The sequence below is a fragment of the Sinohyriopsis cumingii genome, chromosome 3, assembly GCF_028554795.1.
Source record: "Sinohyriopsis cumingii isolate HCF-2022 chromosome 3, ASM2855479v2, whole genome shotgun sequence".
In the NCBI taxonomy this organism is placed as follows: Eukaryota; Metazoa; Mollusca; class Bivalvia; order Unionida; family Unionidae; genus Sinohyriopsis; species Sinohyriopsis cumingii.
Window position 1 is genome coordinate 1,444,858 of NC_142963.1, and position 27,676 is coordinate 1,472,533.

The following is a 27,676-nucleotide window of genomic DNA, read 5'->3' on the forward strand; positions in this document are numbered from 1 at the left end:
AATGGCCTAATGACTTCCAACAGTGGAAATCACAATTTCATTCACAACGTTGTCAGCCCTGTCCAAAATAATGTGTAAATTAAAAAAAAAATGTTTGTGATTTGAAAAAATGTTTGATGTTATATGGTTGGATGATTGTTAAAAAATGTTAGAGTTGTTTGTTAGTGTTAAGTGATTTTGAATAAAAAATGTTGTGTTTTGAAAAAAAATGCCTTTGTCTTTTGTTTGGCTATAAGAATGTTGATTCATGCTCTTTGACTTCTCTCTATCCCTCTCATGACACTCATTGAACGTTGCGGCTCGAAAACCGTAGAGGGATGTTTTCCTTCACATCCGCGCTTTGACTTTAAGAACCGGGGTAGTTTCCAGTCTAACCATCCATTGTCGACTCATCCTCCTACGAAGATGTGCTCCAAACTAGCTAAGCTAAACAAAGCCTACGTGAATTTGCATAGGGTCAGACACAGTCTGATACCGAAGCCAGAAGAGATAGAGAATGTGAGAATGTTAAAAGTCACTGAAGACCTGATAGAAGAGCTCTTCAGAGAAGAAGTGAACAGGGAGAAAGAAGAATGGACAGAGAAGTACAGACTTCAGAGACAGCAGCAACAGCAACAACAACAGCAGCAGCAGCAGCAACCTGAAATTGACAGAGGCCTTGTCGATTGTCGTATGGACACCAAAGAGTTCTTCTCTTTCCGAAGAAGCAGACCTATCGTCAGAAAGTCTATCGTCAGAGGACGTCGCATTCTTAGAAACTAAAAGATTGCCATAGCAGACAAAAACAGCCCTTTTCAGGGCTACCCAATATTTCTAGAAAAGAAATAACAATCGATTTGCCAATGTGTGTATGTAGAGTAGTGTGAATATAAACACTGACTCTTTTTTATAGTGTGAGTGTATGTGTTTGTGTATATGATTGTGTGTTTGTAAGTGCTCACGTACATTTGTGTGGATAGTAGATTAAGATCATGTTTTTTGCTGTTTGAGGTGTGGGGAGAGTAGATTTGGGGTTTGATTGGATTGCTTTGCGTATGTGAATAGTATATTGAAGTGATTAATGAAAAATTTTTAAAATATTGATGGGCAGTATAAAAAAGTGAGTGACTGTTTCTTTTAGGTCCGCGCGTTTGTTTGGTCATGATCTAGGTAAGATCAATTTTGTTTTTAAGGGATGTTTTCCTTCACGTCCGCGCTTTTAGTATAAATTGAAACTCGCTTGGCAGTCTAGCTACCCTGTTCATTCGTTAACAAGACAATGAATACCAGAATAAGCAAACTTCTTGAACTCCAGGTACATCTGGAATATGTCAGGCGCCTGTTAAATGAACTGGCCGCGGAGGACATAGTAGAAGAGGAAAGAATAAAGAAGGAAGAGGAGGAGAGAAGACAGAGGGAAGAGGAGGAGAAGAAAATAGGAGAGAGGATGGCTTTCAAGATACCAGAGACAGAGGATTGGGGTGCTGAAGCCAATCATCCTCCCTCTGCACTTTCAAGAAAAAAAGTAAAAGGAGACTGGGGAAGAAGACGTGTGTGTGGTGCCAGGCCTGGAAGGTGCCATCATTAACCAGGTGTCACTGGAGTTCAAAAACAAACAGCAGTAGTGAAGGGGGACAGATTAGCGACAATGGGAATTAGCATTACAGACCCCCCCCCCCGATACAGATTAGCGACAATGGAAATTTAACATGGAGAAAAATCGTGGGACAGATTAGCGACAAGGGAAATTAACATGGAGAAAAATCGTGGGACTGTTTAGCGTCAAGGGAAATTAACATGGAGAAAAATCCTGGGACTGTTGAGCGTCAAGGGGATTTGAACATGGGAATAGGGGACTGTATAGCGTCAAAGGAATTTAAACAGGGTGGGACTGTATAGCGTCAAGGGAAATTGAACATGGGATTTTTAAAAAAAAATAAAATAAAAAAAAAGGGGTAGGCAATGGAAAGTCATTCTCTTTTCGAGACCTATGAGTAGCCCTGAAAAGGGCCTTTGGGTTTCTTCTTCTTCTAATTTCTTCTATTTTTCCACCAACTTCTTATTTTCTCTCCTACACTCTTTCTCTTCTTTTCTTTCTTTTCTTCCTTCTTTTTCTCTTCTTTCTTCTTCTCCTCCTCTTCTTTCTTCCTCTTCTCATTTTCTTCTTCTTTTTCAATTTTTTCATTCCATGCTCTTATCCTTATCCTTTCCTCTTCATCCTCCTTCTCCTCCTTTATTTCTTTCATCACATCACTTATCATGTCCTTTACTTTTCTTAAGTTGTTAATCTCCATCTTCACTCGATGGGGACTATAAGAATAGTGATCTTCATTTAGTCTCACTAGCATTTGTTCCATCATGCCCAAATTGTCCAGGACGTCTTGCAATGTTTGCATTTTATCGAGGTGGTTTGAAGCCATCTTCTCTGTAGAATGGTTTGAACAACGAATACTGTGGATTCTTATACGAAAAGCGCGGACGTGATGGAAAACATCCCCCTTAGACATAAAATTAATATTACCTAGATCATGACCAAACAACGCGCGGACGTGAAGGAAAACATCCCCTACTTTTCTCATTTCACATGATCTACTATCCGCATACGTGAACCAGCAATAAACGAACCCCAAATCTACTATTTACACACGCAAATCATTAAAACGAAATCCATAATCTACTATCCACACAATCGTACGTGATCAGTTACAAAACCCAAACTATACTTTCCACATACTCTAAGAAACAATAAACAAACCCATAATCTACTATTCACACAAATGTACGTGAGCTCTTGCAAACACAAACACACACACACACAAACACATGCACAAACACATACCCTCACACCAAAAAAAAAAAGAGTCAGTGTTTATATTCACACTACTCTACCTACACACATTGGCAAATCTATTGTTATTTCTTTTCTAGAGTATTGGGTAGCCCTGAAAAGGGCTGTTTTTTATCTCCAGATGCACCTATCTAATGCTGGCACCTTCCTGGTCTGGCACCACACACACATCTTCGACTCCAGTCTCCTTGCCAATTCACCCTTGTTGCTGTAAGCGCAGAGGCGGGTTGAGTGGCTTCACTATTCCAATCTTCTGTCTCTGGAATAGTGAAGACTTCCCTTTCTCTTCTTCTTCTATTTCTTATTCTAGGATGAATTGGCATCCTTACCTCCTGTTGTAAATGTGGTACAGCTACAGGTTGGGGAGATGTTCTTGCCTTAGGTGTCACCTTGCACACAGGGTTCATCATAGGGTGACACCTGATCTCTCTCTTTCTTTCCTCCTCTTCTTTCATTTTTCTCTTCCTCCTCCTGTTCTATCCTGGCTTCTTCCACAAGGGCCTCCGCAGCCAGCTCGTTCAGGAGGCATCTGGCATATTCCAGGTGCATCTGGAGTTCAAAAAGTTTTTCAAGTCTGCTACTCATTTTTATTGTTGATCAGTCAACAAGGGTAGCTAGACTGCCCAGCGAGTTTCAAATTATAGTGAAAGCGCGGACGTGAAGGAAAACATCCCCCTAAAAAACATAAAATTGATCTTACCTAGATCATGACCAAAACAACGCGCGGACCTAAAAGAAACACTCACTCACTTTTTTATACTACCCATTCCTATTCTAAAAATTTTTTTCATTAATCACTTCAATATACTATTCACATACGCAAAGCAATCAAACCCCAAATCTACACTCCCCACACCTCAAACAGCAAAAAACATGATCTTATTCTACTATCCACACCAACCTACGAGAGCACTTACAAACACATACACTCACACTATAAAAAAGAGTCAGTGTTTATATTCACACTACTCTACCTACACACATTGGCAAATCGATTGTTATTTCTTTTCTAGAGTATTGGGGTAGCCCTGAAAAGGGTTGTTTTTTTTTTGTTTGCTATGGCAATCTTTTAGTTTCTAAGAATGCGACGACCTCTGAGGATAGACTTTCTGACGATAGGTCTGCTTCTTCGGAAAGAGAAGAAGAACTCTTTGGTGTCGATACGACAATCGACAAAGCCTCTGTCAGGTTCAGGTTCCTGCTGCTGCTGCTGATGTTGTTGTTGTTGTTGCTGTTGCTGCTGTCTCTGAAGTCTGTACTTCTCTGTCCATTCTTCTTTCTCCCTGTTCACTTCTTCTCTGAAGAGCTCTTCTATCAGGTCTTCAGTGACTTTTAGCATTCTCACATTCTCTATCTCTTCAGCTTTCGGTATCAGACTGTGTCTGACCCTATGCAAATTCACGTAGGCTTCGTTTAGTTTAGCTAGTTTGGAGCACATCTTCGTAGGAGGATGAGTCGACAATGGATGGTTAGACTGGAAACTACCCCGGTTCTTAAAGTCAAAGCGCGGATGTGAAGGAAAACATCCCTCTACGGTTTTCGAGCCGCAACATTCAATGAGTGTCATGAGAGGGATAGTAAGAAGTCAAACAGCATGAATCAACATTCTTATAGCCAAACAAAAGACAAAGGCATTTGTTTTCAAAACACAACATTTTTTATTCAAAATCACTTAACACTAACCAACAACTCTAACATTTTTTTTAACAATAATCCAACCATATAACATCAAACATTTTTTTCAAATCACAAACATTTTTTTTTCAATTCACACTCTACTTTAAACAGGGCTGACAACGTTGTGAATGAAATTGTGATTTCCACTGTTGGAAGTCATTAGGCCATTGATGGACACTACGTTTCCTAGCTTGAGACAAAGGATAAGCATAATGGTCACAAAACCATCGATCTACTTTCACATCGTTTCTAGAAGATGAACGAGGATCAAAATGAGTCACTAAATGTTCTAAGGAATAGCCCAGGCTGCGATGATGCAGAAAATACACACAGTACTGTCCGCACACCAAGGAATCTGTGCCTTGTAATTTCACATTATTGAATCGGGTGGTCTGAGCATTTCTTCTCATAAAGTCGATGATATCATCTTCCAAAGGGGGCAATCCGTACGAATCAAAATATTCCACACATCCTTCTTGAGGAAAGTAAACGGCTACCCAGTGGGTTCCTGGGAGATGACTGTCGTCCGTGTTGATCACATAAGCTAGATGGTCTTGAGGTTTGCGATGAGGGAGTTCATCTTTAGCACAGACGACAGGATTCCAAGAAGTCGTGTACGAACTGTGGTTCAAAAGGTAATAAAGTTCCCAGGTATCCATTGATTTGTGTGTTTTCTTCTTCACAGGTAATAATAAGTCATCAATTCGATCCTGACTTTTTGCTTGAAAATGTCTCTCGAATAACCGTTTCTTCGTTTCGTCTCCTCACTTTGATTCAGGAGAGCTTCGATACGATCGATCTCTTGAGTGGTTAATGGTGGACAAGAATGTTCACCACTGATGCAACACGACTTCGTCCGAGATGAGACTCCAAGCTTCGTCCAGATACTCGTCTAATTTTTCTTCTTGACTCAACATGGGGCATTTGTCGTGTTGAATTTGACTGGGATGATCGTTTTGACATCCATAGCAATTTTTCTTGATAAATTCCGTCATTTTTTTGACCAAGTGTTTGGCAAAACAGAAGACTAAATGGGCTTCTTGTTCTGGCCATCTTGACTTCATCATGATCACTTCTTCTTCTTTCACAGTCTTCTCACATTCCATGTCCAAAGTTTCTCCATTAGGTAAAGAGGGATAACAGTCTTCCATGGCTTCTAATAGTCTAGGATGACTTCTCTCAAACTGTTGATTTCTATCGTATTATCGAATTCTGCATACAGGATGACGTTCACTGTGTTCCCTGCATACAGTGGACTCGCAAACTGAATTTCCACACGAATTTGGCCGGATTTTATAGGGTGGAAATGTCCCTCGTCGCTGCCTTGGTCTGGAGTGAAATCGAAAGCCCACAAAGCGTAGCCTCCTGCATAATCGTCGTACGTAATGCCGTGACTGGTGTTGGTTCCTAACTGTCCGGTAGCTTCGTACAGGGACAAGTACGATATCAAATAATTCTTCGCGACACCAAATTTAGGCTCAAAGGGTCGGGTACACAAGGTGTTGCCATTGTGACTGACTTCAATCTTGGACACATTGTAATGATTAAAGTAGAAAGGACTTTCATGGTAGGCTCCATTGAAAGCTGAATTCTTGACGATACCAACAATCAAACGTTTGGGTAACTGTCCTTGGAACAGATGATCTTCGATCATGGATCGCTGTCCAGCAGGAATGGTGAAGGTTTTCACTTCCACGCGTCGGATCGGATACTTGGCGCTCGTTCTGCTCAACGTCTGACTGATGTCGTTACCTACTTAAGGCAACACTTCCACACGTCGCACGTACAGTCTGGCTTCTTCGATTTTGGTTTTGTAAGTGGCATCATGAGCAGCAATCAAATGGAAATCAGCAGTGCTACGATTCAGTCTCAGGCGGATATCCACCCCGTTCAGCAAATACTTTTCTTGTAACCACATGTCCAAATGCAAGCGATCCATCAGTTCTAAACTAAGACTTCCAGCAATTTTCTTTTGTCCTTCTACAAATCCCGTTGTATTTTGAGCATCCCCAGCAAGTGTTACACTCTTGAACTTGCCTATCGCGTCAGGTTTCCATACCACGCAAGCATCCAGATGAGTGTTCTTGGTTTCTTTTCCGTACGTCAAGAGATTTTCCAGGTACGCTCGATAAGGGTAAGTATCCATGCTGTTGCTGACCAGTTTGTTATTCAAGTACAAGTCCACTTCGCTGAACAAGGAATGCATGAAATTATTGACGGGAGCTACTGCTTCATCAGCGTCTATGTTAGCGTTGTGTGGTTCGATCACTTTCACTTTCAAGTATAGGTAACTGCTATTCAGATCGATGTAATCTTCGGGCTGTCCTTTGATTTCAAACTCGATGGGAGCGGAATCGGTCAATGAGGAGACGGGATGAAATTCCACCCACTGGGATTCTTGCATGGTCATCATGGTGGGGGGCATGGCAAACAGATCCAGTTCCAACTTGGAACAAGCGCAAGATTCTCGGTGCATCATTTTGTTCTGTGTCTCAATAATCGAAAACGTCTAAGTCTCGAACGGTTCTTCTTTTCTTTGCCTTTCTCGCTTTAGACGTGTGAAGTCTGGTGAAAGGGTGTTTTCTTCGTCGTCTCTTTCTGCCTTGTCCTTGCTGAATGCCTGACTCGGTAGCGTGCAGGGTATTTATAGGTGTTTCTTGGCGGCCCAAAGGGTCTTTGCCCGTTTGCAGCAAGACATTTTTGCCTGCCCTCATGAAGGCTTCTTTAGGGATTTGTTTGTCGATGATGACATTTTGGAGAAATTCTTTGCCTTGCGTCAGTACCGCATCTTTCAAGGCGTGCAATCCGCGTGTCACCATCGGTTTCAACACCGGGACCACCGAACGAAAGGCCGATTTTAACATATCTCCTAAACCGTGTCCTCGCTGTCGAGCAACCCCTCGGTACACTGGATACATGACTTACGAGTCGTGAGAGAATCGTTTTCGAAAATGGAGTTTCACCGTGACTTTTCCTTTGGTGAATGGAATATTTTGTCCCAGATCTCCTTTTATAGCAATGTTGACCGTGTCCAAATACGACTTGCTGACAGGTAAATAGTGAGGATGTACAAAGTCGCGGTGAACGTGATAAGTGTTTCCACCTTCCTCGTCAGCGTTCGTGGCAGAATCCACTTTGAAAGGAATGACACGCAGTAACGGCACAGAGGTGTGTCCCACCACGTTGTACTCCACCACATCGGAATACACGAACATCAAATTCAGTCCTTGGTTCAGTTCTACCGGGGCACGAAATAACTTGCTAAAAGACTCGTTGTCGTAAACGATTGGTAATTCCTTTTTCTTGATCATGGCCATTCTCATGTCCATGTCTCCGCCCAACATGTCAAACAATTCAGGACAAAAAAAAAATGGACACGATCTTACTCCCGTCAAATTTCATCAAGAAGCGACGAGCTGCTTTGTGGTATTCCATGGTGACACTTTTTTTGACACTTTCCAAAGCTTTCAGAAACAAGACATTAAACCTGGAGGCTATGGTGGTGACCAAATGTTGACCACTAAAATAATAGCCTGGAGGAATGAACAAGTGATAGGTGGTGTGTTTTTGATTTTTTGTGCCAGGGGTTTTCTTGTCATATTCGCCATGGGTATCCAAGTACTGTTGCAATTGCTCGTCATGAACTTCTATATCAAAAACATTTTGAATGGGAAGGACATTGAGGACTTGGGTTGGGTGAATGATTTCTACTAAAGCCACTTCCCAATGGGCTTCGTGATCTGACGGGATGGCCTGAGGTAATTTGGCCGTGTAACAGCACAACGTGTTGTTGGGAAACACCTCCATGGAACTGTCACTGGGTAAGGTTAAGTAAAATTGGTTTTGGTGACTCATAATTCCAGAGTTCTGTGGCTGTCCGAGGGGTTACTGGACGGCAGAGGCGTGTCTCCGCTCAAAATGGGGTTCTGGTTGTTGTTGTTATTGGAGTGGTGACTGGCACTGGCACTGGACACAAGGTTCCCGTGGTTCCCGTTCGAGGAGAATTTCAGGGAGGGATTGGGAAGCAGGTAACTGATGCAACTGCTCACTAAAATGGCCCACAATTGTTTGTCTCCTTGTTGCAAACTCAAATTGGCAATGGCTGCTCCGATGACACAATACACCACGAAGATTTGGAAGAAAAAGACGATTTGCGTTTTAGGCACACGTTCTCCGCACCACACCCACAAGGGTTGTTTTTGCAAATCTTGTAGAGAAGAACTGGGTGAAGGATTGGTAGCCGTAGAAGCTGCGTCTGTGTGAAAGGGCATGATGTTCACTTCTTTTTATAGTCGATGACTTGCGAAGCGTCGATCCAAGAATCAAAACTGGGTGGATATCCTTTCCAACGTACTTTGACTTCTTTGACACGTCGTTTGCCCACTTTACGGGTTCTGCTTTCGAGAATGCTTTCGATGTCGTACACGTCGTCTTCTTTTTTGGTGACACGTTGTAACTCGGGCAAATAAAACGTTCCTTTGAGCACTTCTCCGTTCATGTCTTCCAATTTATAGACGGCAGGATGACGGCCATGCACTCGTTCAGTGACACGTAACAATTCGGTGGTCCAGTTAGGTAAGTAACCTTTGTCGAAAGTGCATTTGGTTTTGCCAATGCGCACCCAATCTCCTACGGCCAACTCTCCACTTTTCTTGGGGACAGCCCTCGTCGGGGACGTACCAAACAGGCGCTCAAACACCAACACTTCGTTGTCGGGAGTCACGTCTTGCGGGGCACGTCCAATGCTTCGATGGTAAGATTGGTTGTACGCTTGCACCAGGTGCGGTAAGATGTCGATGTACTTCAGAGTGTGGTGATGCGTAAAATATTTCCACATGCGTTCTTTCAAAGTGCGTTGAAAACGTTCCACAATGCTGCCTTTGGTTTCAGGATTCTCGGTGGTAAAAAAATGAATGTCAGGTTTCTTTAATTCTTTTTGGAAAGCTTGGTTCAGAAATTCGGTACCTTTGTCCGTTTGCCATCGAAGAGGGTGACGACCACGTTGTTTCAACACCCGTTGCAGGGCTCGCACTAACTCGCTGCTCGATTTGGAAGTCAATGGCACGACCCAGGCAAATTTGGAAAAGACGTCGATGACACAAAACAAATATTTGTAGCCACGATTGTAGGTGGCCAAGTGAGAGACATCGGCTAAATCGGCTTGCCATTGATGATCGATGCCTTCCACTCGGGTGCGACTTCTGGAAAACTTGCGTCGAATGGGTTTGTGTAAAGTGTAGGTAGCTTGTTCTTGTAACCATCGTTGCACTTGAGGTAAACGGAGACTTTTCAGTCGAGTTTTGGCAGCACGATACAATTTTTGAACTCCTCCGTAACCTGCAGGATGCGAGGGATCGTAGTAAATGCTGGCTAAGACTTTTTCCATTTTTTGTGCTGGTTGGTGTGTTAATAAGTCACCCACTCTTCGGTGATGCTACTTTGGGTGGGTCGAAAGGGTGGTTTAGAAACGGATTTACGTGTCCGATGGGCTACGGGAGTAGAAGTCGAAGGTAGTGGTGGTGGAGGTGGCAATGGAATGGCTTTGGTCTTCTTTTCTTTTTTCACTTCTGGTTTCCCTTCTTTCTTTTTCACTTCTGTCGAAGGAGGAGTGGACATCATCTTTTAAACCCAAGCTTTCATTTCTTCTCGTTGGGGTGTGGGGGACGGGGTCAACAAGGATGCTGCAATCTTACTCGAAATGGGAGCTGCTGACGGTGTTTGAAACACTTCTCGCATCTCTTCTTCCTCAGGTCTTCGTGGGGTAGCATCTCTGGTGACCTCTGGGAATGGTAGAAGTGGTGTTGGTGGTGATAGTGATGATGGTGCTGGACTTTTCATCAAGGTCTTAAAATCTTTCAGAGTGGGTAGAGCTGTTTCGTCTAAAGCTTTCTGGTGAAAGAGTTGCAGTCGTTGCAAGAGTTGACCGTACTTTTGCGATTTTTCTGTTTCGGACAAATCTTGGCGATCCATCAAGGACTGCAATTCGTGTTGTAACTGGGACATCTCGCTCAAATTGGGATTGGGAGGTAAATGCGGGGTGCGTTGTTCTTGCCAACGATGGTATTCCATCCATCGTTTGTAAGGCACTAAAGCTAGTTTTCGTCCTTCCATGGGGTTGTCAGGGGTCGATTCTGAGATCTTGGAACTTCCGAGGGTCTTTTTATCTTGCTCCCACCAGTCCTCCCAACATGGTTCCCAAGACTCCTTTCAGCAAGGGACCTAACAAGAGGGGTAAAATGCCTCCACGTTGGACCAACATATTCTTCTTTTGACGAATCGGAATTTTCTTTTGAACCATTTGGCGAAGAACGTGACGATGTTTGCTTAAGCATTGTTTCTGGTGTTTGGACAAAGGGATCGTGCCTTTCAAGACGTTCAAACAACATTCGCACACGGTATCGATGACCTCTTTGGAGGTCGATTGAATGAGTTTTTTTCGTAGGGGTGGAGAAGCTTTGGACAGAACAGATAACATGTCCCCATGTTTGACTAAACGTGGTGGTAGTCCTTTCCTTTTCTTTCCTTGGGGTTTTCTGGAGGGTGACATCTTTGAGTCTTCAGGAGCACCAAAAACACTGATACCCCGACTTGATCACAGGCCTTTTTTATACTGGAACGCGTCGCCACTGATTGTCTTTACGTCGTATCAACTTCAGGACAGGCATGACACGTCGTGCAGGGGTACGCAACGGACTAAATCGAGGCAGTTCTTGCTTGGACAAATCCAGTAAACTTTGTAACATGCCCGATCTTTCTTGGACTTTGATTTTGGGAGAAGGTACTTTGTGAGCAGCAGCCACTGCCACTAAATGGGAGGGTCCTGCCACTGGGGAAGTAATTTTTGGGGTCATCAACGGAGAAGTTCTTGGTGTGATCAACGTCTCCGAGTACTCTTCAGTTCTTGGTGTCATCAACGGAGAAGTGGATAAACGTGAGGCTGCCGGAGACGCGGCCACCGCCGTGGCAGGTCGTGGTTTGCGAGTGTAAAGTTGCGTCCTGGCCGAAGTGCCTCTCTTGCGACTAGTTTTCTTCTGTGGAATTTTCTTTTTCTGGGGACTTTTTCTCTGTTTCTTTTTCTGGGGGCTTCTTTTCTTTTTCCGGGGTGGTGTCTGGTAAGAGGAGGGTCCCGCCACTGCAGAAGTTCTTCTTGGGGACCCGGTCTTTTTCTTCTTCCTTGAGCTTCGTTTGACTTTTTTCTTGGGGAGAAGTTTGGGGGCATTAGGATCCCATCTTAAGAGAGAGCGAATGATGACCCCTCCTAGAGTACCGCTCCCTCCAGGTTTCAAAATGATTTGGTTTTTGGTTTGAGTGTCGATGCGGGGATCGGCCAGTTGGGTCAAAGCGACTTTGTTTCGATCAAAAAAGCGTTTGGTTCGATGAGGAATCTGACTGATTCCTTGAAGTATTTGACGTGCCGTCACCGTGAACCATCGTAAGACTTCTTTGAGACTAGCTTCTAAGACACGAGCTCGTATTTGTGGATCTTTTTCTCGACTGATGCCATACAAGGCACGAATCAATTTGGCGGGAAGATGCGACTGAAGGGACGTCATGTTGACGTTGTGTGAGACAGACGAAAAGGGTCTGAGGTTTTTATAGATTTTTTGTGGAGTGAAATTAAGTCAAGGACGGAGACGTGTACAGGACAGGCCCTCCGTCTTGGCACCAGTGGTGAAACAAGTGTGTACGAAATCGCAAATCATCGGGTGTCGTAGGTTTCAAATTGACGAGTAAATAGGCGTGTGGAGTTTGAGTGGCATCGTCGTACGCCCGAGTCAGCCAAGGCGTTCCTAACTGTTTGGCTAAGACTTGCACTTGCGATTTATCTCGAGGGCTTTTAAACAAGACCACGTAATGCGCATTGAGACTGATGGTGCGATGGGCTTTACTTTGTTGAAACAAATTTTGGGTGATGTAAACGACACTGGCATTACGGTGATGCCCTTTGCGTGTGAACCACAGTTTATTTTCTTCTTCGTCTTCTCCTAACATGTCGTCGAAAATGACCAAATGGGTTAGACGGGAGTCAGAGACGATGCCGTCGTCTTCTTTAGGAATGCCTTCCACAAACACGATGGAATCGCCTTGACTTTCTCGCAAGAGGCTGTACGCCGATTGCCACTCTTTGTAACACCTCACGATCCGCTGAGGTGGCGGATCGATCAAATGATGTTTATGTTCGATCAAACGTTTGACGAATTCGGTTTTGCCTGAACCGCTGGGTCCAGCAATGAACATGTTAAAGGGATGGCGAAGATACAAAGCCTCCCAACTGGCACGATCTAAGTGTTCGTTGATGACTTTGACAGTAGAGGAAGAGGGAGCAGAGACAACAGAGGTAGCCATAGTGTTGGGAATGTCACTTGTGACACGAAAACAAACAAGACGAGAGTTTATATACTTTTTTTCAGAACACGTTTATTGAATGTTTTAAACATGAATACGAAAGACAAAAATATATAAAACCCAAAGGCTTAAGTACAAGGATAAAAGGCGCATGATAACCATTAACGTGGAATAAACACAAGTGTCTGTACAACATGTTTTGCGTAAAGGTCTGACCAGTTCTATAGGGGGTAAGGTCACACAAGTGTCCTCCCGAAAGGGTCTTTCAGGCCTGTCCACGACAGTCCTGTCCTGGGTGACGGGTTCTTCTGGCACCGTCACTAACACAGGTTGAAAAGTAACTTTTTTCTTTGGACGTTGAAAGGAAGGATCACAACTCTCGAGCATACTGGGCCACTTCTTGGGTCCAAGCCTCAAAATCCCATTTTTTCCAGTCACGGACATCTGTCCAATGGGGGTGTAAGTCACAAGCTACACACACATCGTCATACACGTCTCGGGTAGCTAAAAGTTGACGAATCTTTTCTTCCCGTAGAGGTCGAGAAGTATCCAGATGAAAACGTAAGGCTTTGAGCAAAAGAAGTCTCTCGTGAACATTTAAAGGCACCACTTTCATGTTGAATGGGGTGGTAAATACTGTTCGTAAAGAGTCCACAAGGAATCGGCTGGTAAACGAAATCCCAGAAAACAAGTCACTAAGACATACACCACTTGTCGACCCAAATTGAATGGATACAGTTCTTGTAATAATCGATGGTAATGATCCACGGTTTGAATATGGTCATTGAGTTCCTTCCACGGAATCTGTTCAATAATATGTGACATAATCCGTGGCATGGCAGCCTGATTTTATAGTCTCTTTGTTTCGGAAGCAATAAAAGTAATTGCTAACTAGACATCTTCGTTCTCCAGTAGGGAATTTAAATGTTACATACTGTAACCGAAACGTCAGAGTTTGTCTAGATGTTTCGTTTTCCGCTAAGCAGATTCCACGTAACATATGTTGGTAATCCTTTAACTCGTCTTCCTCAATACGTTGCAGTAGGTGAATCTCGAAGGAACCAAAATTACGAACGTTTAGTTCATTCACAAACTGAAAGTGTTCAAAAAGGTCTGACCACTGAAAGAATTTCTGACGAATCAGTCCTCTTATACCATTCAGGTACCAGTGGTTAAAGATCTGGTGACGTAACGGATGCAATTGTTCTTTACGTTTGACTTGTATTTTGACCAGCTCTCGGTAAATCCTTTCTCTCAACTCCACAGGCAAGCCCAAAATGTTCTCTTGTAAAGTATCCATGAATAGGTCAGTCCGTACAATTCACAATCTTCTCCTAGAGCAAAAGTAATCCACATAGTGAGTGATTTCTGGCCACTGCCATGCAGGATAACGTCCAAGAATGTCACTGAACTCTTTTGATGTAAACGGTCTAGAGTAATACAATAGGACGAATGCACACTTGACCCAAAGAAATCTAACACACTGGTTGACTTTTTTCACTTTCCTCTTGTGAATTTCTCGGCACAAAAGTTATACAGTCACCCATTGAGATTTCACTCTGGCAAGTCCCTGCCAAACTTTCTTGTAAATCTTCTCTTGCAGTTCTTTAGGTAATGATTCAATATCGTTTTTGAAATGAAGTTTAAATACTGGTCTCGGTGATGTCCAACATTTGACTCCTAGCCAAACTGGTTTCTTCTTCGTCAAGGACATGGTAAGTTACTTTAATGTCTCGGTCCCACTCAGGGTAAGTAATGACAATTCGGTGACCATCGAGCATGTTCTACGTAGGCCGAATCTTGTGGTTCCCAGTGGTGAAGTGACACACCGCAACTGAAGCACTTGACTTTATCTCCTTCGCCCAAGTAGAAAAATCCGGCTCTGGCTAATTCTTCGGGGGTTGGTCCTCCCAAATACTTAGGCCATTTTCCTTTGAACGATTGAAGACGATTTTCAAAGTCGCAGTATTCCGACAAACGCACAGGAAACGAATATTCGTCTTTCACAGGTTCGTTTCGATGAGGGTTGGGTGACATGGACAGGAGTTTGCTCAGAGCTGGATGACATCCGTAGGGGGGTAGACGTGAAGGTGAACATTCCCCTTTAAAACAAAACCCAGTAAAATGTCCAATAGGACGAGCGGCATCGCTTTCGCATCCCTCAGGTTTGACACTCACAGCATCACTTTCCATGATAGAGGTAGTAAGAACAAAGTTCCCACGATGCTTTACGGCATCGCTAAGGTCACAACGTACAGCATCGTTCCCATCGCAAGGCTCACAATCGCATTCCACTTCCGAAGCCCCACACTTGAATTGTGCCTGTCTAAACTTGTTTTGTGTTTCTCTGAAAGTATTCATCTTGTTCGCTCGGTCTTGGTAGTCACAATGAACTATCGATCTTGCCTAGGGTTCCTTTTTATATACAGACCAATACCGACGTGTCCATACGGTAAGGTGAAATGATTGGGAAGTCGAACTCGCTTCTGGTACACGATTTGATAGACTTTTTCCAAGGGTCGACTGACGATGTGGTGAGTGGGTAAACGTACAATCTTGTTCGGTTGATAGGTGGTCACTTTAAAGTTTGCATCCTCTCCCGATTGCAAGGCTTATTTCAATACCCCAAAGTTGACCACACGACTGGTACGATAATTCACAGTCAGTCCTTTCACTTTGCACGTCGTGTGCACTTCTCCTTGTGGGTCCCGGTATTCGTAGCCGTAATTTTTTGGGACCGCCACTGACGAAACTTAGAATCTTGTCGTCGGGATGCTCGTCTGTCCAGGCACCTAAACGGTCTCCTTCGATGTCAGGGTGCTGTTGACTCGGGTGATGGATGTAAATGCAACTGTCCGTGTCAAAGTACAGGACGCGTTCCCCTAACAGTTCTAAAGCTTCGTACAATTTTAAGCGAGCATGAGCTGTCACGTAAGCCGCAATGATGACATTTCCAAAAGGGTCGTCTTGTACAAAGTCCAGATCTTCTTCGTAATTGACCAAGATCAAATCCTCGCGAACGACGTCCACGTGTTTCATGTATTTGGTTTTGTCGTGAATCATCTGGAAGTAGCGGGAAGGTTCGGTCAAATATTCCGTCTTGGGTAAACACGGTCGTTGTGCCATTTTACCCCACAAGCAATTTAACATCACTTTGGCAAACGATCGCCTGCCTTTGTTTTTCTCGATGTGGTCTAAAGAGATGCCTTCTTGTTCATAGTATTTCTCTTTGAATTTTATTTGGTCTTCGGGAGTGTGACACCAGGACGGATAGCCACTGGCTTCTTGCTTCAGTTTCAAAAAGGCATCCACGTAGTCGGCGAAAATGCCTTTCTGCGTGGGGTCACCCTTGTGGTATTGTTGTGTCTTGGGAAAGTCGTAAATTTCGTACACTTCTAACAGTTGGTATCCCATGTCCAGAGCTTTGAACAATTCTACGCTGACCCAGGTTCCCGTCAAAGCTCGTTCTTCTTGGGTGTGCTGACAAGGCTGATCTTGGTTGCACGTTTCGGCACAAGTACGGCACAAAGGAAACATCAGTTTGCCTTGGCAATGGTGAGGTAAGACGGGATGGTACAAGTCCGTGGGAGGCAAAAGTTTACACTTGATCAGACCTTCGTATTGTCGAATGTTTTTCAGGTCGATGTGTTCCGTCAACAATTGTGGGTGCCCTACAGGAAAGCGAGAATATTTGCACACGTAGGGATACAGTGAACGCACGTCCAAGTATTTGATTTCTTCTCCTTTCTCTTCGTCGGCTTGGTACAGCAAACAGGTGGCATTGGTCCTTCCTCCGTACAAACTATCCCTCGGGTTCAGGGGGTCCATGAACTGGTAACTTTCCACGAGACGTTTAAATTCGGGATCGGTTTTCAAACGGTGATCATATTCGTGTTCCCACATTTCCACCACTTGGTATCCTTCCTGTTCTAACTTTAGGCGTCGCTGACAAGTGTCCTGGTACAAGTCTTCCATGGTTCGTTGTAAAAACTGATTTTTAGTGCCACGGTCAGGGTAACAGACGGGACATCCGTGAAATAAGCAACCGTTAAACTCGTACACGATCTTGGTATTTTCTAAGTCCCAGCCATCGACCGAATGCGTTCCGATGGTCTTTTCGCCCCCTCCGTTGCGGGCATGCTGAATCCACTTGTCTTCCTTGTCGCACAAGTAATGTAACCAGCGTAGGGCTTTGACCGAGTATTGACGTTTGACATAGTGGGTCGTTTGAGGACTGATGACAGCTACGGTGTTTTCAGGCATGAATCGTTGCCGTTACACTATGGAACACGCTTTGGCAATGGTGCAAGCTTCTTTCAAAGGATCGACCCCTCCGTGTTCCATGAACAGTTCTCGAAATTTTCCACAGCAACGTCGTAAAATGTCCACGTCGGAACGACAATACTTTAGCATTTCTTCCTGAAAGTCGAAAGGGTCGGAGGCGTGAGCCTGGTACCAAGCGTAGAAAGCTTCTCGTTGTTCGGTACGCATGTTGTCGGGGTCGTAATAGTGAGCCTCAGGTAAATGGGGTAGAACGGCATGTTGATTGGCTTCCGTATTGAAAAAGTCTGCAAGGACCCTTTAGCCATTTCTGTCATTCCAAACGTTTTAGGCATTCGGCTCAAAGGCATGGCCAAGTAACTCATCGAATCTTTAATCTGTACTTGTCCCACTTGCATGAAAATGATTTTGGCTCCGTTCAAAGTGACTTTAGGACGCTCGGTGCCTTGTTCCGTATAGTATCTCAAAAGAAACTGTCCATCGTATCCGGAGAAATTGTGAGCCATCACCGTGGCATGACGATGACAATCTCCGTAACGTTCGATGTCCTCTTGGCTCCACGTCTTGTCGATGGGGTCTAAGACCCATTGGGCAAAATCGGCTAACGTGTTCGGTCCCCGAAAGATTTTTTCACGCCCTCCAGGAATCTTGCTGCAGTGAAGGCAATGACTGAAGATAGGTTCCTGAATGCACTGCTCGCACGCTCGATGAGCCACGCAGAAATTAGGAATGTGAATGCCGGTCTCTTGCATGCATTCGAAATCAAAAAAGATGAAATTGCCTTTCTTCTTTTCACCGTCCTTTCTCTGGTGGGGGTTGGTATTTTTGCACGTAGCATTGGTGTTCCAAGTCCACGATGTGATGACAAATGTGACATTTTTTCTTTCCTGAACATACGTGTTGCTTGGCATTATTGGTACGTATGCCTTGTCCACACGTACAGCACAATCTCAGCAGTTGACAAGCACATTTCTGCTGTGAACCTTGCGTTTTCAAATGTTGTTGGTAACAGGTAGGGCTGACAAACGTGCGCAGACAAGTTGAACAAGGCACTGGTCCTTCGCTCAGACAGGGTGGAGAGGTCAAACATCCTGAGTATTTCAATCCGCAATGCTTGTGTTGCTCTCGATTATTATAACCATGGTCACATTTCTCACAGTAATAACCGTATCCCAGGAAGCCGGTGATACTGGTAATGGTATCGAAATGGTCATCGTGATAATAGACATGAATGTATTTTCCGTCCTTAAAGTCTTTCCCTCGAAACAACAGAGGCCCGCGCATTTATTGAGGGTGCACTTTCAAGGTGTATCGTGGAGCTAGGACATCTTGTAATGTTTGCATCTCAGGAATGCCACAGGGTGTGTCTTTGGACAGTCCGGCTTGTTGTAACAGGAGTTCTGCTTCATTTCGTTGTTTGGCTCGGTCGGATCGTTGAATAGTTTTCCAGGTTCTTTTCCATTCTACCGTGTCGTTCTTGTTGGCATAGGTTCGTCCCACCACGATGGCACGGGCTAAACACATCTGGTCTTGAGAATTGTGAATTTGGACGAGAATCTTTTTGGTGCTGAGAAGCTCGTTCACCAGTAACACGTTATTGCGTTGTCTGGTCCCTTGAGGAGGAGAGACGTGGGTCATGTCCAGTGTGGCTTTTCCATCGGTGATGTCAAACTGGTCATTAGATTGTTGCACGTGTTGAATTTTGTCCATGACTTTGGAAACGGTCAATTCTGCAGGGGTGCTAAACTCGATCCAAACAGGGGATTTCAAACCGTCGTGTTGTATGGAAAGTCTCAAGCGATCGTCTTCTTTGGGTTGACATTGTCGCTTGAGTGTGGTGAGCAAAGAATCCCACACTCCGGTGATGAACCCTTCTGCTTTCTCTAACTGTACTTCAGCCTTGAAATCTTTAAACTTCACCGTGTATTTGTAAACCGTGGTTCTAAATTTTCTAGAGGGTTTTCCGTCTCTCGAATGGAATAGTACTTTTCAGGGTTGACTAAGGGTGGTGAACTGGGTTTAGAGGGTTTGGATTCTGGTTCACTGATGTCCTCTTCAAAATCACTGGCATGAATTTGTGCCAAGACTTCAGCTCTGGTACGAGGCGATAGAACACGTTTCTGCCTCTTACTTTCTTCTTCTTTCTTCTCGAATGAATAGGATCGTTTCATCTTGAGTAAAAAACGTCAAATAACTCAAGTTTAAACACCATGGACTAATTTATAGTCATGACAGACCAGCGTATATAAAAGGGTGTGTGTCTTGTCCTTTCACTATTCATTTCACTCTCAAACCGAGCACAACGATGGAAGAGACTACCCAGATGGAACGTTTCATCAGAGCTTTGCGAGGGGTCATTAGAAAATTCTCTTCAGACCAGCCGACGGACTACTCTCCTTCCTTTCGAGATAAAAGTCAAGATACTTGCTATATCTGTCAGAAGAAAGGGCATTGGTCTTCAGAGTGTCCAGACCATCAAAAAAGAAAAAAAGGGGCTAGAAAGGCAAAAGTCAAGATACCTGTTATTATTGTCTAGAAAAAGGACATTGGTCTCCAGATTGCCCAAAAAAGAAACAAGAGGAGTCAGAAGAAAAGAGGGATTCTTGAGAAGAAGAGAGGGATTCTTCGGAGGAAGAGAGGGATTCTTCTGAGGAAGAAAGCAGCCAGGTAAAGAAAAAGAAACAGGAGAAGAAAAGAAGAAGGAAAGAAAGTGAGGAGGAAGAAGAGGAAAAGACTGTGACGGTGAAGAAATTTAAAAAACAGAGAGACTAAACAAGGAGACAGAAGAAGTGTATGAACTTTTTAAAGTGCTCTGTTGTGAATTGTGAATTGGATTGTAAATATTTATAAAAGAATAAATTAATTATATAAGGTAAGTGTCTTTGAGTTTTGATTTTAAAATAAGAAGCTACACTCACGCACGCATATACACGTACTATGGGGGTAAAATGGTTTTTTTTTTGGTTTTTTTTGGAGTTATTGGCAAATTGAAAGGCTATCTCTTTTCGAGAGACGTGGGTGGCCCTGAAAAGGGCCTTTTTTTGGTGTAGGAGTGAGTTTAAGCAATCAACTTTAACTGCCTTAAGCCTTTGCCACGGCCAAGGCCTACTTCGGGACTGCGTACTGTTAATGATGATGAATGGGTTGAAATCACTAAGGTTGGTACGGTAGGCTTAGTCACAGGGTTAACGTGTTTAGCTCGGGAAGGTCGTATTCTCTTCGGTTGTAATAAAGAAGTCTGATACATTTGTTTCAGATTTCTTAACTCCGCTAAAATGTCCAACAGTACCGTGACCGTTTGATTTTCACCCACTTGTTTCTTTGCTGCGGCTACTTCTTCTTGTTGTTGTTGTTTTTTTCTTACCTCTTCTTCTTGTTGCTGTTGCTGTAGGAGAAAAGCTTGTTCCGCTTCCTTTTGTCGTTGTATAAATTTCTCCAATTCTTCTTTCTGTCTCTGTCTAAAATTCTCCACTTGCGGTAATGAAGAAGGTAACGAAGGTTCCGGAACAAATTCTTGCGAGGTAAGAAAATCCACAAAATCCCAATTCACCTCTTCTGAAAGTAAGTCCGGGTTCCCTTGGGCGGTCTCCACTGCTGGTGCACCCCAATGGATCGTTTTCTGAGTTTCCGTCATGTTGAATCACTGTCGCATAGATTGACTGCACACAGGCGCTAGCGAATCTATATAGATCACGTGACGTCACAGTCTGCTCTCTTCGGATTGGATGCGGGCTGACTGAATTTTGTAACGCGTGTTCGGATTGGTGAATGAACTCAATCCGTTTCAATCCTTCCTCTACCTATAAATAAGTGCAGTTCACTGCATTGATTCACCTGTTCTCGGCGCCTCAAGATGTGGACCACAGTTGAATCATCCACCCTTGTGTCTTCAATGATGTTTAGGACGGACATGCTCATGTATGTCCGGTCCAAGTGGACTGTTGTTGATAGGACAGATACTAGTCTATGGATGAGAAGAGTTTACATAGAAAGACAAGGATGCCTCAAGAGGGTACTTGTGTATGGTCCTGCAGTTAGAAGGAGTTTAAGAAGAAGAAGAAGATGTGACAGATGCCATCTATGTTAATATTAACATAAAACCAAAGGCCCTTTTCAGGGCTACTCATAGGTCTCGAAAAGAGAATGACTTTCCATTGCCTACCCCCTTTTTTATTTTTATTTTTATTTTTGTTTAAAAAAAAATCCCATGTTCAATTTCCCTTGACGCTATACAGTCCCACCCTGTTTAAATTCCTTTGACGCTATACAGTCCCCTATTCCCATGTTCAAATCCCCTTGACGCTCAACAGTCCCAGGATTTTTCTCCATGTTAATTTTTTGCTTGACGCTAAACAGTCCCACGATTTTTCTCCATGTTAATTTCCCTTGTCGCTAATCTGTCCCACGATTTTTCTCCATGTTAAATTTCCATTGTCGCTAATCTGTCCCGGGGGGGTCTGTAATGCTAATTCCCATTGTCGCTAATCTGTCCCCCTTCACTACTAACAGCCCTTTTCAGGGCTACCCAGTACTCTAGAAAAGAAATAGTAATCGATTTGCCAATGTGTGAATGTAGAGTAGTGTAAATATAAACACTGACTCTTTTTCCTAGTGTGAGTGTATAAGTTTATGTATATGACTGTGTGTTAATAAGCGCTAGCATAGTTTAGTGTGGATAGTAGATTATTGGGATTTGATTTTAATGATTTGGGTGTGTGGATGGTAGATTTTGGGTTAGTTTATTGTTGGTTAGCGTATGTGAACAGTAGATTATATGAAATGAGAAAAGTAGGGGATGTTTTCCTTCACGTCCGCGCGTTGTAAGTAATGATCTAGGTAAGATCAATTTTGTTTTAGGGGATGTTTTCCATCACGTCCGCGCTTTCACTATAAGAACCCACAGTATTCGTCGTTCGCACCATTCTAAGGAATAAAAAAGGAAGATGGAAGTTTCCCAACAGTTCAATGATTTAAGGCATGTTTATTTTTGGATGGTGGATGGTGAATATGGAGTTGAAAGGATTGAAAGAGATTGGAGGTCAAGAACCAGTGTGCACTACGTGAACGAACTAAAATTAGCCAGGGAGATGATAGAAGGATTAATTGAAGAAGAAGTGAAGAGACTGAGAGGGCTAATAAATCCTCCTTATGTCAGAGTGGGGACATTAAAAGAGGCCCTGGAGAAGGTAGAAGAAGTAAGAAGGTTTTTGGAAGAGATAAAAAAAAGGTCAGAGTGGCCCTTTGTCAAAAGGAGTGTTGAAAGATTAAAAAAAGGGGAAGAAAAGATGAAAAAGGTGATAGATGAAGAAGTGGAGAAAATAAAGGACAGGTGGGCAAAAGATAGAAAAGAAGAAGAAAATAGAGAGAAAAAGGAAGAACTAGAGAAACTGAACGCTAACTGGATAAAAATCCAACAGAAGTTCCGAGCCATGGGTCACCCGTGCTGGATACCGGAAAATTAAAAGAAGAAGAAGAAAGGAATGATGGAAAAAATAAGGGGATGGATAAAGAAGTGGAGGAGTTAGAAGAAGAAGAAGAAGAAGAAACCCAAAGGCCCTTTTCAGGGCCACCCACATTTCTCAAAAAGAGATTGACTTTCAATTGCCTACCCTTTTTTATTTTTATTTTTTTTTTTTTTAAATTCCATGTTAAATTCCCCTTGTCCCTAGACAGACCCAAACTATAGTTCCATGTTCCATTCCCCTTGTCCCTAGACAGACACACACTCTATTCCCATGTTAAATTCCCCTTGTCCCTAGAGTGCCGCGACAATATTTCCCATGTTAAATTTACATAGTCCCCAGAGTGCCGGGACCCTGTTTTTAATGGTAAGTCCCATTGTCCCTAGATCACCCCTATTTACTACTCACGATGTCATCAGACATTACAGTCTGTGTTATTATGCATTCATACATTGCAAAGTTTGATGATCATGCATAATATATAAGATTGTATTTTCAGAACTCTAAATATTCCTACAATTTGCAAAAATGCAGCGAAAGAAACAAGAAGGTACTACACATAGATCACTTATTGTCTTTACTTATTGCACAAGATATACCCCATGTCGGGTAATTCTGCGCGTCGGGTAATTCAGCGCAACGATACGTCGCTTCTATAAACATTGAATCACGTGTTGTTTTTGTTCAAAAATCCATTTTATATCAAGAAAGAACGATCCTACTTTAATTAAAGAAAGTGATATTCATAAAGTGTACAAAAATATCCCGCACTTCGACTCGAAATGCGTATGAAAATGTGATTTCTAGATGTTAACATGAAGACCCACTCCATGACCTTCTTGAACCGATAACCCAGAAAATCCGATTTACTATGTATCATTTAGAATCATACAAATAAATACATTATATAAAAGAGGGAAATGCATACCTTAAAACAATACTGCATTTGAATCCAAGTTATAAATTTTGCAAGAAGTTGTCCCACACGTACAAAATCGTCTGCTACCCAACGTGTCAACTTGCCGCTTGAACATAAATTCTCAAGAAATTTCTAGCGTATAGTCTGTTTCTAAATTCTTTACTAATTTTTTTCCCCATCAACAAGACGTTTTTAACATATTACATCCTATTAATTGTTGTTTCTCTTCCATATAATAGCTCTTTATATATATATATATATATATATATATATATATATATATATATATATATATATATATATATATAACGTTGAACTTTACTAACTTTTTTACAAGATCGGTTTAGTTTGCTTAATTTGTAAAACTAGATATAAACCTGACCTAATTGCTAGACTAAATTGCTGACAGAAACAGTCCAAATTAATATATTTCATTTCTATACCCGATGGACAAACATTACATTTTTTCAAAGCTGTGCGCAGAATAGGCCGACATATCGCGAGTCAGGAAAACACGGGGGTGGTATCTACTGTGTCCAAAATTAATATTATTTTGAACATAACATCTGGTGACAATTGCCTCTTTTCAACTGGTAAGCATCGCTTTATTTTATTTTCGTCAATCGGTCGAATTCGGTATGCGTTTTGCTTCAATATTGGAGACGGAAACCTTAGTTGCGCAGAAATACCCAACAGCATTGTATTTCTTTAGTTCTTCCATAACCCCACCACTACCGTCACCAAATGAGCGTGAAACAACCCGAACGTTCCAGGAGCAAGTTTTCTTTGCAGTTTGATACTCAAACGTATGACCCGGAAACAATTAAAATGCAATAACTTTCAGAGGATTCGCACACTTGGTTCCCACCAAGTATTCCATCCCACAGAGCCCTTGCCCACATGCTTACCCATCCCTCCTTCAACTTCACCACAGGGGCTCGTATCGTTGCTTACACCTAAAATACATGTACCATATAATAACTAGTTTTTATGTACATGTATTTCAGGTGTAAGCAGCGATACGAGCCCCTGTGAACTTCAACACCTGTCCACCCCCAAAAGAGCACCTTTCCCAAAAACAAATCAACACCCCCAAACAACAAGAACAGTAAAAAAAAACAAAAAAAAACATGGTTTTTCCTGGAATCGCCTCTGAAGTTCGTAACACAGCTATTTTTGATATAGCTATTTGTATCAAGTCACACGGTTCGTGAGACACAAGGTATACTTCTGACCATAAGCGATGCCCCACTTCAGAAATCCGACTGACAATTTATTTTTATATGACTGCAAAGGTGAACAAATCTGTATTATTAAATTTAATCATTCATCAAAATACAAATAAATTTTGACGGAAATAAAAAGATGGAAATGACAAATTTTAATCTAAATTACTTTTGTCCACTTTTACCTTTAAAAATGTACTGTCCATATGATAATTACTTACTAATCTAAGAATGGTGCATTTAAAACAAATTCCCACCATATTAGGAATATTTTAATTTGTATCTTTCTTATATTTGTCAAATTATAGTCATTAAAACAGAAATAAGAAATGTTCTGAACAATACAATTCGATGAGTATTTCAAAATGAAAAAAAAAAATGAATTGTTACCACTTTCACAACAAAGAGCGCAATTTCCTGTTCTTTTTCAGACGTGTTATGCAAATTGACGAATTGATGTTCCTAAAATGTCTCAAAGAAGACCACGGTATCCAGATTCTCACAGATCACGCAAGCCGGAACTGAATCTTTACACCATGCGAAAAATGGCGGACTCAGCAACTGAATCCCCTCGTGCTGAGACACCGACCTCGGATTACTTCAAGTATAAGACGCCACTCACGTCAAGATATGCAAGTGTAGAAATGGCATACAATTTCGGTGATATGAAAAAGTTTTCTACGTGGAGACGATTGTGGGTGTGGCTGGCAAAAGCCGAGAAGGTGACAGGACATCTATGTTACCTATGTACAAGGGAGCTTCTCAAAACCATTTTTTTTTAAATTTAAAAAAAAAAAAATTTTTATTTTTGTCCCCGGCTTTAGCAAGTAGATGGGTCATAGTATCTGCGTTTCCCTCTGTCCGTATTTCGTTATCATACTGTAATTCTTTTGATATTAGGAATAAAACTTAGTACACTCGTACATTGAAAGGCGAGTCTTATCACATGGGTGAAGGTGGAGGCTGTCTTGAAGGTCAAGGGTCACGACTCAGTATATTGTTTTCCATCATACATCCCAAATATATATTTCATTTTAACGTCGTTGGAGATTAAGTGCTAAAGTATGGTATATTTTAATACCATCCTTAGAAAGTGTGATGCAAACCACATTTGGGGTTGTGTGTTGAAGATAAGGTTACTACTAGGTGTTTAAGTTTTTTTTTTTTTTTAACCAAAGCTATGTGTTGATAGCAGTCGGAGTTAAAGGAATAAAACTTTTTATACTTGTAAGCATGGTGTCACATTATACAATGGTTCAGATTCAGTTAAAACGGAAAGTGAGCAATATATATGTCACCAAGATTAAATTCTCAGAGTCATCAAAATCCATTCTTAACTGGACTTGCAGCTACTGAAGGTTGGACAGGCTCCCGTTATGTAAAAGGTGTGGATATAAAGTCTAACTGATATTTGGGAATCAAACCCTGTTTGTCTGTTTGACAGGTGCATACAGTACCATTAGAATAAAAGGTTTAAGAGAATTTGTATATTATACCTTCAGCAGTATGAAGGAACATGCAAGAGCAGTCATGCATCAGGAAACGTACCAGGGTTCTCAAAAGATTTCAAAATTGAAGAATCAGTTAACCCTTGACCTCAAAATCTCAGGAGTCAAATTGAAAATCTCCATAGTCAAATATGAAATCTCAAAGAGTCTATTCTTTTGGACAGTCATGAGTCCATAGGTCTGATTCCTCATTATTGGTGGAAACAATTGATGTTTAACATTTTTTTGTCTTATGCTGAATAATGAGATATACTTGTACAGTATTTTGTAAGAAACATACAATTTGAATTTTTTACAAGTGTGTCTTTTTCTAACTATGTGTTACTATGTGTATATTTTGTATATGAAACAGACAGAAGATTATTTTATCCTTTGTTATATTTTCAACATCTGAACAAATTTGGTTATTCTTGTAGTCTGAAGGCAGAAAATTCATAACTAGCAGGTCCTTTCTGAGACTAAGACAGAAAAGAAGATGTTCTTCTTTACGTCATTGTGATTTTAAAGTTCAGATGTATGCAATGAGTGTTATGTCCGTTAATTTTTTTCCTGAATTTTCCATTAAGACATCTGCAGTTTTAAATGTTTTGCCAATTGAAGCAAATTAATTGCCAATAAAATGCAATCCCATGCTGAAAACTGGCTTTGTGGGAAGCCATATATTCCCGTTTTGTCAAACTGATTATAATTTAAACAGCAATTAAGCAAATACTGATATTTTATTAAAATGAATCCAGTGAATTTAAATATGATTACAAATCTGTAAACATTCTGCCAAAGGAAGCAAATTGCCAAGAAAACAACAGGTTTCACGATTCGTCATGTGCTCCAGTTCTAACCAGTTGATGTTCATTTGATGTCTAAACATACCAATGCTGATATTTGATCAAAAAGCAGTCTATTCATGTCATAATTGGTTCCTCTTCCTCTATAATAAACTTAAAACATCTCAAAACAATCCAGCCTAATTCAGTTGCAACTTAGCCTGACTTAGTGAACTGTTTGCTCCACCCAGTTCATATATCTTCCATTGGTGCGATATTATTGCGGGTCAAGGTCTAAAATGTTGTCAAGCAAATGTCCATCAATGCCTCCAACAGTAAATTGTTATGGACAGTCTATTCTTGGTAAGAAACTAAGCTGGAGGCTAATCAAGGGTAATTAAGATTGATGCTCCAGTCCAAACCTATGTGCGTGAAAAAGTCACACAAGTCAAAGTTTTCTTGCATCAGAAATGGGTAATATTGAAATTCAATGCATCACAACCCATGGGAACATGTCTATTGAAAACCCTGAGTACATGCTACACTTTAAAGGCTGGCGTTATGTGATACGTTTTACCTGTCGATATATATGTTTCATTATGTCACATGACTCCTTCTAAACCATTAAATTTGTCATTAAGTATAATTGTCAAATACAGTAAGCTT

The 27,676-nt window shown here is 41.9% G+C and overlaps 1 protein-coding gene across 2 annotated transcripts in view; it reads left to right on the forward strand.

Annotated features, from left to right (window-relative positions):
- LOC149802331 (adenylosuccinate lyase-like) overlaps positions 1 to 27,676 on the forward strand; it is a 118,001-nt gene that overhangs the window by 20,610 nt on the left and 69,715 nt on the right. For both annotated transcript variants that reach the window (XM_089951542.1, XM_089951543.1), the window contains exon 2: positions 25,170 to 25,460. In XM_089951542.1, the coding sequence (XP_089807668.1) occupies positions 25,206 to 25,460 (255 nt within the window). In that variant the 5' untranslated portion in view covers positions 25,170 to 25,205. The remainder of the gene's footprint in view (positions 1 to 25,169; positions 25,461 to 27,676) is intronic.